At 40.0% G+C, this 15463-nt stretch overlaps 1 protein-coding gene across 1 annotated transcript; it reads right to left on the bottom strand.

The window, feature by feature from the left end:
* Positions 1–292: 292 nt before the first annotated feature.
* Positions 293–12566, bottom strand: LOC109913653 (ubiquitin-protein ligase E3A). Its single transcript, XM_020513193.2, has 7 exons — positions 12422–12566; positions 9277–9482; positions 8592–8756; positions 7413–7568; positions 7235–7308; positions 2159–2302; positions 293–1068 (listed from the first exon to the last, which is right to left on the bottom strand). The coding sequence occupies exons 1-7, from the start codon at positions 12558–12560 to the stop codon at positions 948–950; spliced, it is 1005 nt and encodes a 334-aa protein (XP_020368782.2). The 5' UTR covers positions 12561–12566; the 3' UTR covers positions 293–947.
* Positions 12567–15463: the final 2897 nt, after the last annotated feature.

Below are 15463 nucleotides of genomic sequence, written 5' to 3'. Positions count from 1 at the left end.
AAAAACGTCAGAAAATTCTGGAAATTTGTTGGGAAGAGTCAAAATAAAAATGAAAACTTCAGCTCCAATTCTTGCAAGGACATTTTCATCTACTAATTCCACTTAACTTTTTCAACTAATTTTGCAGTAACGTTGGCAACGTGTTGAGCATTGCATGTGTGTTTGTTCTCTGAAAACATCAAACAAGCAGCGGAATTTTTAAAAATACAGTCAAACCCAGTGGATTAGCGATGCAGCACGGTAGTTGAAAAGTTTGAACAGAAAATATATTTCCAGACTTGAGAGAACTACCAACAGTGAAGTTTTTCTTTTATTTTTTTTCTCTAAAACCTTCCAAGCATTGTTGTGCTGTAACTAAAGCAAGATCTCAAGAACGCAGTTAACATTCCAGGTTCCCCCTTCCATTTTTATTAGATCTACAGGTAAGTAAAAATTTGCTCTCTGGGACTAGAACAGCAGCACTTGCACCAAACCACTTCAAAAATTAATTTCCAAAGCAATGCGGGGGCTGGGGATTGAAAGAAATAAAAAGAGTGCATCCAGAACCGAGTGGCTAGAAGGAAATAATAGCACATATTTTAAAAATACATTGATGATCCTAGAATGTTATTTGGGAGAATTTGATTTCCTTTCATAAATTCAAAAAAGGCTCAATTCAGTAATGTAACGAACATATGATTGAGTAATTCTTTTCTTGAACTTTAAAATAAATATTCAGAAAAAGTTTACTATACATACAAGCAAATGATATGAAAGTCACACTAATCAAAAAAAAAATTGTTCGTACAAGTTGCTGAAATCTGCTGTTCCAGCCCAGTGTCCCCTGGAGGAGAGGCACAGATATGGGTGACTATTATAGATGACTATCATATGGCCTTTAAAAAAAAAAACAGGGGTACCGACACCCATAATTTTACTCTTTATCACACGCTTTACATTCATATCTTTTACAGCATGCCAAATCCTTTGGCATAGGTAATGGCCTTTAGTAGTCTGTCATTGAGCTTTTCCTTGCTGCAATACTCAGGAAGCAGGAGGACGTTAAAACATGTGTGGGATGTTGGCAACCTAGAAAAGAAACATGATACATTAGATACAGTAATAGCAGTAACTGAAAACAGCCATGCTCATAGGTCATGACAATTATTCATTGTAAATAATCAATATGTACATATAAATTTGTAGAGTTAAATTTGAAGACCAAGTTTGAAGTATAAATATTTGAGGTAAAAAGATTTGCTTGTAGGCAGTCACCATGGATCATAATTGCAGAATCAACAGAGTGCAAATCTAATGCTTTCTGATGGAGGTATTCAAAACTCTAAAGGGCTTTCATAAGGCACATCAGGTAAAAGGGCTGTTACAGGTCAATGGTTCAGCAACAAGAGGATATAAATTTATGACTCAAAAAAGACAACTGGATCCTTTTGGTGGCAGTGCGTTGTACAAGAAAAATTCCATGAAAACAAAATCTTTAGGTTTACAATTGATTTGGATAATTATTTGAAGATAAAGATTGAAAAAGGTTTCAAGAATAGAGCAAGCCTAAATGGTTTTTCAGAGTCGATGCAAATAGGATAGGTAGAATGTATTTTTCCCATACTGCAAAATTTGACAATTAAACATTGAAGATCTTGTTCAGTTTCTTTTTAGCTCAATGTTACCTCAAGTTTACATAGTCACCTTTGGAGGAAACCTTCTTTGTATAGATTTTACATATAGACTCAATGTGTGGTGACAAGTTGAATGCATTTATTTCACACCTCTGCAGGGCCCCACTGGAAATGTTTAAAATTACATTAAACTAACAAATTTTAACACTGTCAGAACAATGCTAGAATCCTAACAGCTATCAATAGCAAGTGTTACCCACAGGTGTTCAAAGCTGGAACCTGTGAACTTTAGCAAAGAGATTTTTTTGGAATACAAATGCATTTTGGAATGATATCAGGTAGCAGCATAGCTGGCTAGAGTTAAAAGAATAATTCCAACAAGCACGGGTTCAATTCTCTACCAGCTTTGCTGGTTCATGACAGCTGCTTCCTTGACTTGTCCCAAGCTTGAGCTGGAGTGCCATATAACCAAAAGTTTCTTTAATGGAGAAGAGATACCTACGTCCCTTCATAGGGCAAACCTAATTCGCGAAGAAATGCATTACCTGTCAGAATCTGGTCCGTTCTTTGCGATAATCATCTTGAGTTTTCCAAGGCCACCAACTGGTGCTCGATCTGTGCCTGTTGTAAACTGCAGGAAGAGTCGTTTCTGCTCCTCTGTAAATGCATGGACAATTTCCCAGAATTCCCTGATAAAATGTGTTTTGTTAATTCCTTTGTGGATTAATCTCTTTAGATTTATTAAAATACAAATAATTTAATGTTTTACCAAGGTTAAAGTGCGCACAAACTCCAGCAATAACTTTTTTTTCTTAAATGCTTTTAATAATGGATCTTGGAACTTGCCATTTGTGAAACAATGAGGCATGTAAAAACAACCTACTTAAAATCTTCACATAGCATTATTACAATTACCTGGGCGAATGGCAGGAGGGCATCTTGTATAAAATTATGACAACAAAATGACAGTACGATTTCATTTCTTTTTAAAACAGCAAGCTTAAAAAAAAATACCACTTTAGTGCACTGACCCATTTCTGAAAACAAAGGTGATCTTATTTGGAAACTAAACTGGGAGTTGGGTCATTATGGCAGCTTGCTTTTGTGCTCTTAAAGTTCAGACATAGGATCCATAAAATTAATTCACTTGTTGAGAAATGGATGCTTTATTGGATTGAGTTGTTGTGCGTGAAATTTCTCTCACCAGTGAAATATGCCACTTCACTATCTCCCTCCCTAAATTATCACATAATAGAAATCAGTTTTCTACTTTCATTGAATTATAGAACAGTACATCATGAAAGATCACTCAAGTCTGCTCCAACCCAAAGACCAATAAAGTCAGCACCAACCCCCAATTGTTTTCTGTATCACTGCAAACTTTCATCAAGTACATCATACACCTTCCATGGTGGTATGCAATCTGTAACCATCACTAAGTACGTCCAACCCTTTGCTGAATAAAGGTTTCACCTCATGTTGCCTTAATTTCTCAAGCAAATGGTTATGAACCTATACTCTCAGGTTATCCCTTCAACCAGTATAAGAGTTTCTCCCCATTTTCACAACCTAAACCAAATGACATTAAATATTTTAAATCTGGGAGACTTCTTTGCTCCAGAAAGAAACATTTTTTGACTCAGTCCACAGAACTGTAATCCCTTATCCCATGGACTATTCCAGTATATCACCTCTGCACCCTCGCCATGACTTTCGAGTCCTTCCTACGTATGCTGCACACAATTGCAAATGACACTTCAACTGGGGTCAAAATGTTTTACATAGGTTCAAGATAACTTTTGTACCCCCTCTATTTATAAAACCCAAAATCCCAAATGTTTTCAACTGATTTTCCTTTTTTTTCAAAAAGCTTGGCCTGCCACCTTTGAAGGTTTGGGCAGAAACATCTCCCAGTCTCCGCTTTTTAACCAATATAGAAAATTCTCCTGTTTAGGATTCAGAGATTCCTCCCTTACTCTGTTCAACTCAGTAGTAGACGAGTTAAAATATCACTTTTGTTCTTTAATTCAGTAACTTATTTGGAAATCTAACCTTTTTTCTCTTCCCCACTATTGGATGACATATAAAAATATCTCAAACAGTGCAACAGATTCTTTACTTTTTGTTTACTGCACCCAAATAGGGCGATTCAGCCTTTTGCCCATCAAGACATTCACTTTTTTTAAGCACACTAATATTTTTCTGGAGTAACACTTCCTTTACCCAAGCATAAAGATTCAATCCTCTCCAGTTCTTTTTGGAGCAAAACCTCAGTTAACTTTACATCATATATCTACGTAACTGTTTACACCTGCAGCTCACCATTATTAACTGCATTTCATGCATTTACATACTTGCGTGCTTAACCCAACTTGGGTCTCTTTGTTTCAGAGATAGTAGGAACTGCAGATGCTGGAGAATCTGAGATAACAAGGTGTAGAGCTGGATGAACACAGCAGGCCAAGCAGGCCCTGAAGGAGGGTCTAGGCCCAAAACGTCAGCCTTCCTGCTCCTCTGATGCTGGTTGGCCTGCTGTGTTCATCCAGCTCTACACCTTGTTATCTTGGGTCTCTTTGTATTTGCTGTGATCCCCTAATTTTATTTTATTTATAACCATCTTGCCCAGGTCTATGAACCTTGTTTTTACTTTTTAGTATTACAACTTTGTGTCCAATTCTCTACCAAAATAGATTAAATCTACATCCACAGCAGTCAATAACTTGCCCATAAGGATAGTGGACCAGCTCTATTCGTTCATCTTGAGCAAGTCTGACCTGCCACAGAATTGGTAGCAATATCCTTGGAATTCAAAACTTTCCCTTCCCTTGCCATGTCTGAAACCCCTCACCTGACTTACCATATCCTATTTCTACTGCTCAATACTGGACATAAAATCGAGAGGTGCTGATTTTAACTTCCCATATCCCTACCGCTTGACTGCAGGACCTCCATCTCTTCCTCAAGTCATCAATTCTGATCTGAATCACAATATCCCACCAGAAAATGTTCTGTATGCCCCCTTGCAGTCGGGAGGCAACATACAATAACTCATGATGGTAGAAGAATTACACGTCTGTTCCTAGCCATGGAAGCCCAATTCCCACACTGGACTGTACCTTGCTCTGCCACTATGTCAGGTTCCAAGCTCACTCCATCAAGGTGGTGTCAGTGATATTCTGTAATACTGATTTGAGCGCGCAACACGGAGTGATGCAACATTATTGCCTATTCCTGGTTAACGTTGAAAAGATGATGCAATCTACGTTACTGAACCACGCAATTTTAATTCAATCTCATATTTCAACAATCACTCATAATAAAACTTATTTAGTTGTACAACACCTTAGGCAGGACTTTCTACATCTAATTTTTAAATATATGTTATGATAATTTTTTCCTTCTGAAAATTACCTCTAGGCCAAGAGAAAAAAAAGAGACTAGAGATGGTTCTCAAGGCAGCACTGTCAAATCTGTTACTTAGAATTAAATCAATGGCGATTTTTTTGTTTGCAAATGATGGAAAACAAAATAAACTGACTAAAAACATTTACGTCAAACATAAGATTTTGAAACTTAGGTCCCAAGCTATGAAGTAAATCGCAAGGTCAAATTCCTTTCCATCTTGAGAGATTTCTACATTTGTCGACTGATTGGCAGTTATTTCTGTTGCTGCACAAGAATAAAGATACTTCTGTTTAACTGTATGCTGAGAAAGAATGTACATGACCATGAATTGGAGTCTGATGGAACGGGGCATCTTACAGCAAGCCTATTTTCCATTTAGGTTTTTACATTATTTCTCCACGATGCTGCTGAAAGCTCAAGCTGATAATGGCACAGTGAAGACAAAAAAGGACATTTTGGACCTTAGTGAACAACAAAATTAACCATTTATCTCATTAAATCAATGAGTGGAAAGAAAAAGAGCATAAAAATTAGAGGCGGACAATTCTAATTCAGATCAGGTACAGAAAAAAAATAATGTTACGGAAGAGTGGAATTTGATGGGAAAAAGCTGGCTCTTTATAACCTCCTGAAACAAAACACAATTTAGAAGAATGACAGTACATACTCTAGCATTTGTTGTCAATCTCTAATTACTTGAGAATGTATTGAGCCACCTGCTTGAACTGTTGCTGTCCAAATGACATTGGTAAAATCTCTCAATCTAGTCAGAGAGGGAGTTTAAGATTTTAACCCACCAATATTGGAAGAACAGTGATATACTTCCAAGCCAGGACAATGGGTGACTTAGTCAACAACTTGCTGGTGGTGATGTCACCACACACATGATACCCTTGTTCGAGGTGGTAGAGATCACAAATTTGGAGGATAATCAAAGCAGCTTTGGCAATTACTGCAACGTATCTTATAAATGACAAATACCACTGCTACTGTGGCCAGTGCAGCAGTGGATTTAAGGCAGTGCATGCCCATCAAACAGCCTGTTTGAATGCCTTCTGTATTGTTAGAGATGCACTCATCTGACAAGTGGAGAGTATTCCATCGCATTCCTGACTTGTGCTTTGTAGATGGTAAACGGGCTCTGGGGAGTCAAGGGGCAAGTTGTCTGCCATAGAATTCCCAGTTTCACAATATTTATATGATGGCCTATTTCAGTTTCAGCTAATCATAAACCCCACATTTTGATAGTGGAAATCGAACTTTGCTGTTGAACTTCTGCTTAGACTCTTTCTTGTGTAAAGATGATCATTGCCTGGTTCCTGTACAGCACAAATGTTATCTGCAATTTACCAGCCGTAGCCCGAATATTATCCATGTCTTGCTGCACACCAGCAAGGATTACTTCATTATCCAAGGAATTATGGAGCTACTGAATACTATGCACTTACTAGTAAACATCTTTATTTCTGATTTTATGACAAAACAGTTGAAGGTGGATAAGTCTAGGATACTACTTTAAGAAATTCCTGCCAGGATGACCTGGGGACTGAGATGACTTCTTGCAATAACCACTCAGGTTGTTAATTACTATACTGAACTCTGTGGCTAGCTTAATGAGTAAATGGAGCAACTTCAAGAAGTGGTTAAGGGAGTGCTACAGTTTCTGCAAATTTAAAGGGTAAGCAACACAAATCAGCTACAATTTGCAGTTTTAGTTTTCTGGTTTAGGTTTTCTTTGCTACAGTTTGCTAGTCATTACTAACACCTTGTGGCATTCTGATGTCATTTTTTATTAAGTGTGACCAACTATCTATCATATGCCTTTAGCTGGAATCACTGGGAGTGTCTCAACATTTGGACAGGTGCCCCACATTGAAAAGTTTGAAAATGACTGGCTCAGAATAAAGGCAGTTGATCATGCAGCATTGTTTATATCTTAAGAGTGGAGACCACTTCATTTCCCAATGGCAGCAACCTGTAATGAAACATCTGCAATGACTTCATTCCTGAATTGAGTTATGAGATTTATACTAATGTGGCAGCCTTTGGGGCAGGATGCAAAATAAGTTCTGTGGCACTAAAACATATAGGGCCAGAAACTTGCCAGGAGAACAAAAAACTGGAGGACTGATTCAAAGAACAGAATAGTCACAATGTTAGCTATGCTTAAAAAATGGCAAACGTAAAAAAAATTAAGAATAAACGTAAAACTATACCTTACAATACGGGAATCCTTGGCATATCCACCATCATACTCTGTAGTTTCTTCAAGTGCTTGAAAATCTAGGTTCTAAATTTGAGAGATCTCTCTTTATAATCAACTTTAATAATATAAAAAGTTCATGGTGTCTAATCCAGAAAGTTGACACAGTAAGGATTTTAATACTGATTTACCGGACTTCCACAGACGAGTAGCTCAATCTCCTCCGGTCGGAATAAATACTTTAGTGGTGACTCATTGGTTACCATATGGAAACCTCTTCTAAAGGCTCTAAATTGCTTTTCTACTGATTTGTTGAGAATATAATCTGTATAAAGGTCAACAAATTCCTGTTTGATACAAAATAACATCACATTAGATCTATATAGCGTATACCTGGAAACAGTTGGTATATCCAGTAATACAAATTCAACATTCAAGTTCTACTAATATCATAAATGATGGTTCATCCTCTGGCTCTAAGCAACTCAGAAGTTTTTCAGCTAATAATTTTTCCAGTGAGTTCAGCACTTATCTCCTGTGCACGAAATTCATATCCAGTTTTTGGGACTGTTCATGGTGAGCATTTTTGGAATCATGCCCAAATTCAAGAGAAGGAGTTTGTATTTGGAAAGCTACACAGAGTTACCCATGCTGGGTTGCAAAACTAGAACAGCTCACTGAGCTTCTCTCAACTTAAATGGAAAGCTTTGGTTATCCAAGAATAAGCAACTCTGGAATTGTTACAAATTTCCATGTACAGCTGATGGAGGACAAGGAAGTCAAAAATAACCATTTATTCATTGTACTCCCAAGACATTACTCAAATACTAGGGAAACATTCAGCTGAGCCACATTTATTTTGGACTCTCAAGTTCTTGGTTTCCATTGATTTTATTACTTGTCTTACATTGTCCTTGACCTTTCTTTTGCTCACTATACTTATCACGTTCCCCAAATCATTTTTCAGGTTTTATTTGGCCATTCTTTCTCTGCATGTCTCCTGTTTCTGCTCTCACTCATTATTTTCCTCATTCATCCAAATTTTAATTTTCCTTTTCAAAAAGGAAAATCCAGGCACATAGCCATCATACATCAGTTCAGAGTTGAGTTATGGGGAACGGGTATTCGAGAGTTGGTGCAGTATGTCAGAAGTCAAACAAAAAAAAAAGCAACCATACAAAGATAAGGAAAGGGAGGGAAATACCTTGCTCCAGATCAGTGCTATTAAACCTTTTGGAGAAGGAATTAAACTACCTTTATTTCAGATCATGTTGCATCAAGATCCAGAGCTCTCCTGCCACATTTATGCTGCAGCAAATATAACAGCATTACTGCATTTAATTTTAAACTGAGATTTATCCTAACATTACCTTTCTGTTTTCATTTGTCACTGGAATCTGATCTCCATTCTCCCTCAAGTTACACATCATTGGAGTTCCAAACAAGTCAGTTTGAGATATCTGGAAAGTAATCATCATGTCATCCTCTACGCTGCCATCATACTCAACAAGTTGTTTTAAACTCTGATGCAGGACCTGGGAAAGGAATTATTCACTAGTTATATTATTTCATGGTAGTTGTTGATAGACCTACTTAAAAACCTAAAGCAACATTTATAGAATTCAAATGTAATGTATATATTGAATTAATACTGTTTTTGGTAAAGCACAATGCTCAACATCATTAATCAGCTCATGAAGTACACAACTTGGCAGTTGAAGTTGCTTATATCAATGGCTTGCTAATTTGAATCATGCAAAAAAAGATCTTGTACTATTTTATTCAAATTGCTTAATCCGCACTCGAAGATGCGTGACTGAGCACAAGTTTCTCTTTTGATTTGCAGTTTATCACTTGCTTCATTTCCCATTAACATCAATTTGCCCACTTAGTTGTCACTTCTCAGAACTCTGCAGATTAAGGGAATCAGATGCAAAAAACTTAAAAAATAAAATTAGTCATGCTGCTGAGAAGAATGCTCTTTAAAATGCACTGGTGAAAGAGGTGGAGTTTGTTATTTAAATAATTTGTAAAAATTTTAATAATGTACTTTACCGGATGAGAATCTTCTAGGTCTCGGAAGGTTCCCTTTTTGCCCAACAGTTTTCTGTAAACGACCATAGGAAAATGCACATCCAGTATACAGTTGTTGTAAATGGCCAGGCCAAGAACTATGCCAATTAGAGTAAACTGTCCCTCGGTTTCAAATGAGGAAGTGTTGAACCAGAACAATTTTGTAGATTCATCATACGTGAACATTCCTGCAGAAGGGGGGAGAAAAAAAGCACAAAAAAACTTTTACAGTTCGAAAAGTTTAATGAGCCATGGAATGGTAAGGTGGTGGCTTTTCTGCAAGGTCCAGTAGAAAATGAAGTTGCCTGGAGAAACTTCTACTGGAAGACAAAGTTAACTGGGTAACCAATCAACTGCGATTGGTCCTAGATCAAACTAAAATTGTATGAAGATTAATTTTGGCATGAAGAATAAGAACAGGCAAAATAAACTAATTAGGGGAATTTTAAGAGGGTTGCATGAAAGAGTTGAGGGAGCTCTGGAAGGTGAGACGGTAAGATGATAAGACTGATCAAACACATTTGGTATCCTTAGATTTATCAATGGAAAGCAAAGAAACTTCTATAAAACACTAGCTTGATGCCAGTGTGCTCAATTTTGGGCAACACATGGTTAAAACTTTGGACAGTAATGGTTAAATTCTGAAACATGGGATTAATAGTTTTATCAATTTAAAGACACTTACTAGAATTGTATCAGGGAAAAGCAACTTCAGTTATGCCTACAGAGAGGAGAAGCTAAAGTTTTCTTCTCGGGAATAGATCAATAGGTAACTCATTGGAAGCACCCATAATCATGAATGGTTTTGACAAGTGCAGTAAGGAGGAACTGTTTCCAGGGTTGCAGGCCAGCACTGCGGCAAAAGAGTTGAAAAGCGATTGCAAAAAGAACCATAAATGACATGATTTTAAAAAAATAAATTGCTTCAGTCTGCAGTACATGCCTGAATGGCTTTTTTCTGCCTTCCTACCTCAACTTTAACTAGTTACCGAATTCAAAGGGGAAAAAAATTGGGGTCAATGTAAGAAAATGGGAGGAGGCAGGAATGAAATGAATTAGGCAGTTCCAGTAAAGTGCCAGCACTTTAGGGCTGAATAACCAACTCTTGTAGTGATTTATTTCATGATTCACTTCTAAATCTGTAGATTTTATGGCTAAAATGCAGAAGCAATGTTCAATTAACTTATCAAATTATCAAGCAAAGGTAGCTGATTTTAGGTCATGTGAACTTGAACTCCCAAATTCACTGCTCTCCCATCACTCGTTCACCTATTATATAATTATATTCTACTGTTTATGATTAGCTCTTACATTAAATTATAAGAAATGAGTAAGCTGTTGGTTTCGCTAAAGAAACATTCTGACTTGTTACTTTTATTTGCCTATTGCAACAGATCAGCATCCTATCAGATCTCCTTTGGTCTCCACTATGAAGTACATACTTCGTACTTCCATCTCATCTATAAATTTAGGCTATAGCCAACAGTGCGGAGCTGGAGGAACACAACAGGCAAAGCAGCATCAGAGGAGCAGGAAAGTTGACGTTTTGTAATTTTCTTGCTCCTAACATATTGCCTGGCCTGCTGTGTTCCTCCAGCTCCACGTTACGTTGTCTCTGACACCTCATCTGCAGTTCTTGCTATCCACAAATTTAGGCTTTTTTCAGCTCAAATCCTGCATACCCAGTGAACAGTTTCAGTGCCACAACAGCCTCGTGGGACATTATCCACTTCTACTCTTAAGAACGCACCCATGGATTTTAAACATTCCCTCCAAATTGTTATGTACATTCAGGCAATTTTTAAATCACTTACTTTCACCCAGATACTCAAAACTATTTCAAAGTTAAGATCAAAGTTTTCTCTCCCACAAACGTTGCATGAAACAGCCTATTTCATGCGGGGTGGCACGGTGGCACAGTGGTTAGCACTGCTGCCTCACAGCACCAGGGGCCTGGGTTCGATTCCACTCTCGGGCGACTGTCCGTGTGGAATATGCACATTCTCCCCGTGTCTGCATGGGTTTCCTCCAGGTGCTCTGGTTTCCTCCCACTGTCCAAAGATGTGCAGGATAGCTGGATTGGCCACGCTAAATTGCCCAGTGTTCAGGGATGTGTAGATTAAGTGGGTTATCGAAGGATGGGTCTGGGTGGGATGCTATGAGAGTTGGTGTGGACTTGTTGGGCTGAAGGGCCTGTTTCCACACTGTAGGGAATCTAAGTCATAATATTTAAGCTAACTTGGTCGTTTTTCCCAGGCATCTTTTGGCCTCCTTCAGTAGATGACATTCTCAGAAGAATCTACAAATTTAGTTTCTTGACCATCAGCACTTTTTTTCTGCATTTATCTCAGTTCCTCATGGTGTCCAGTTGGATCCAAACACTTTATTGTTTACTTTACAAACATTTTACTTAGCTAATTACCTGTTACTGGAAGGGAAAAAAGATGGCCAGCAAACCACAAAGCATTTTTGGTACTTTAATTGGTTTGCCAACATACTATGACCATATTTAAAGTCTGCCATTTGACTTGATTATCTGTTGACAATTAATTCACTCTTGCAAGCTATAATGTGCTTGCAATAGGTTAGCAGAAAAAGCCGCTGCCAGAAAGTGTTCTTTAGCACCTTGCTTGCAAGTGCAGTGAGCTGAGATTGTTGCTCGAGAAAAAATGCTGTATTCTCTAATCCCTCCAAGTTTGATTTTCTCTCCCAAAGGCATTAATGATATTGGGTTAAAGCTCATGAGCACTGGTCACAGTACAAGAAATTGTTTATACATGATGAATGAAGATTGAAGTGACATTCATCCATGAAGGTCATTCCGGAAGCAGCACAATTATTTCCTCATCTGATGCCCAAATGTAGATATTTACATCAGCAGTCACTAAACAAGAAACAGGAGTACTATGGCTGATTTTTTTTTTTCTGCAAACAGAGGCTAACTGTGCTGCTCTGTGCCATCAGCTCAAAATTGGCCAACTCAGAACAGAAAAATTCAATATGGGACTTTTTCGGTCTATATGACTCAGTGTTACACCATCATTAGCCACCAGATCCATATAGCAATTCTTTAAACAGTATTGCCAGCATGCCAAAATTGGAACACTACAAAAATAGAAATCCATACCAATGTCAGGATTGAAGATTTCTTCCACAACAAGCTGAAAAAACTCTTTGGAAACACCTCCTTCATCCACACCTTGCTCGCCTTCAAACTCTACGTACAGCTGTTTCTTCAGATCTGCAGGATTTTCCATGGCAATCATTTCCAGCTATTAGTAACAGTTTAAAATTGATGGATTAGTATTTTGCTGCTGATCTTCAACGTTACCCATTCCAAAATACTTCAGATTTGTTAATTCATGCACATTGGAAACACAAGTTTGAGCTGGTCACTTACTGTTTATAAAATGCATTCTCATTTATCAGGTCCATCACTGCAGCAAGTCTCACGTTTGGAGCATAGACGCAAATTGGAGCCAGATTGGCAAAAAGAAAAGCATTTCAGGTTCTGTTAACAATTACAAGCCTAGTAAACGTAGAACTGGTGTAAGTGAAAATGTTTACTGAGAGTTTATTCAGACAGTACATTTGAAGATTTGTGGTAGTATCGCTGAATTTCTAATTGACTAAAGAGCTACTACCAACCACCTTATAGAATAGAATCCCTGCAGAAGCACCTACCCCTAATCCTATCCCCTGCATTTCCCATAGTTAATTCACCTAACCCTACACATCCCTGGACTCTACGGGCAATTTAGCATCGTCAATCCACTTAACCTGCACATCGCTGCACTATGAGAAGAAACCCACACAGATAAGGGGAAAATGTGCAAACTCCACACACAGTCACCTGAGGGTGGAATAATCAGATAATCACAGCAGGCCAAGCAGCATCATAGGAGCAGAGAGGCTGACGTTTCGGGCCTAGACCCTTCATCAGAAAAGGGGGAGGGGAAGGGGGTTTTGAAATAAATAGGGAGAGAGTGGAGGCGGATAGAAGAGGGATAGAGGAGAGGATAGGTGGAGAGGAAACAAACAGGTCGAAGAGGCGGGGATGGAGCCAGGAAAGGTGAGTGTAGGTAGGGAGTTAGGAAGGGGATAGGTCAGTCCAGGGAGGACGGACAGGTCAAGGGGGCGGGATGAGGTTGGTCGGTAGGAGATGGAGGTGCGGCTTGAGGTGGGAGGAGGGGATAGGTGGGAGGAAGAACAGGTTAGGGAGGCAGGGACGAGCTGGACTGGTTTTGGGATGCGGTGGGGGGAGGGGAGATTTTGAAACTTGTGAAATCCACATTGATACCATTGGGCTGCAGGGCTCCCAAGCGGAATATGAGTTGCTGTTCCTGCAACCTTCGGGTGGCATCGTTGTGGCACTGCAGGAGGCCCAGGATGGACATGTCGTCTGAGGAATGGGAGGGGGAGTTGAAATGGTTCGCAACTGGGTGGTGCAGTTGTTTGTTGCGAACCGAGCGTAGCTGTTCTGCAAAGCGGTCCCCGAGTCTCCGCTTGGTTTCCCCGATGTAGAGGAAGCCACACCGGGTACAGCGGATGCAGTATACCACATTGGCAGATGTGCAGGTGAACATCTGCTTGATGTGGAAAGTCTTCTTGGGGCCTGGGATGGGGGTGAGGGAGGAGGTATGGGGGCAGGTGTAGCACTTCCTGCGGTTGCAGGGAAAAGTGCCGGGTGTGGTGGAGCTGGAGGGGAGTGTGGAGCGGACAAGGGAGTCACGGAGAGAGTTGTCCCTCCGGAAAGCAGATAAGGGTGGGGAGGGAAAGATGTCTTTGGTGGTGGGGTCGGATTGCAGATGGCGGAAGTGTCGGAGGATGATGCATTGGATCCGGAGGTTGGTGGGGTGGTACGTGAGGACGAGGGGGATTCTTTTTTGGTTTTTATTGCGTGGACGGGGTGTGAGGGATGAGGTGTGGGAGATGTGGGAGACACGGTTGAGGGCGTTCTCGACCACCGAGGAGGGGAAGTTACGGTCCTTGAAAAACGAGGACAACTGAGATGTACGGGAGTGGAATGCCTCATCCTGGGAGCAGATACGGCAGAGGCGAAGGAATTGGGAATAGGGGATTGCATTTTTGCAGGAAGGTGGGTGGGAGGAGTATTCCAGGTAGCTGTGGGAGTCGGTGGGCTTGAAATGAATATCGGTTTCTAGGTGGTTGCCCGATATGGAGACAGAGGTCCAGGAAGGGGAGAGAGGTGTTAGAGATGGTCCAGGTAAACTTAAGGTTGGGGTGGAAGGTGTTAGTGAAGTGTATGAACTGTTAGAGCTCCTCGTGGGAGCACGAGGCGGCGCCGATACAGGATTTCACAAGTTTCAAAATCTCCCCTCCCCCCACCGCATCCCAAAACCAGTCCAGCTCGTCCCTGCCTCCCTAACCTGTTCTTCCTCCCACCTATCCCCTCCCCCCACCTCCATCTCCTACCGACCAACCTCATCCCGCCCCCTTGACCTGTCCGTCCTCCCTGGACTGACCTATCCCCTTCCTAACTCCCTACCTACACTCACCTTTCCTGGCTCCATCCCCGCCTCTTCGACCTGTTTGTTTCCTCTCCTCTATCCCTCTTCTATCCGCCTCCCACTCTCTCCCTATTTATTTCAAAACCCCCTTCCCCTCCCCCTTTTCTGATGAAGGGTCCAGGCCCGAAACGTCAGCCTCTCTGCTCCTATGATGCTGCTTGGCCTGCTGTGTTCATCCAGCCCTGCACCTTGTTGTCTCAGCTATACTAATCATCTATTTAAGACAATCATTCAAGCTTGCAACACAGCTTATTCACACTTGTCATTTTTTTAAACATGCATTTATCTGTAGGGACCCATTCATACAACCAAAGGAATATGTTCAAGCCTTACGCTTTTTTTTGAATTACCAATGAACTTGGGGGAGCCTATAGTTTGCCAATACTTTCACCATGGCAATGCTTCAGCCACAGTCAGTCAATTTGCAAACTAAGTGGCATATTTTTCTCCTGTAGCACCAGTCATTGAGACTGTTTGAAATTTGGCATTCTTGCATTGGTCCTGATGAGCTAAAGACAAAATACTTCAGCAATAATGTCTCTCTTCAGCAGTATCCTACCAAGGTACTGTGCTTCTAAACCGCTTTTAAACTTGGTAATGGATGAAGCTTACAATACATTAAAAACAAAAGTAACTCA

Source organism: Rhincodon typus, chromosome 6 (genome assembly GCF_021869965.1).
Source record: "Rhincodon typus isolate 14 chromosome 6, sRhiTyp1.1, whole genome shotgun sequence".
In the NCBI taxonomy this organism is placed as follows: domain Eukaryota; kingdom Metazoa; phylum Chordata; class Chondrichthyes; order Orectolobiformes; family Rhincodontidae; genus Rhincodon; species Rhincodon typus.
Note: the sequence above shows the minus strand (reverse complement) of the source record. Positions and strands in the feature narration are given on the sequence as shown.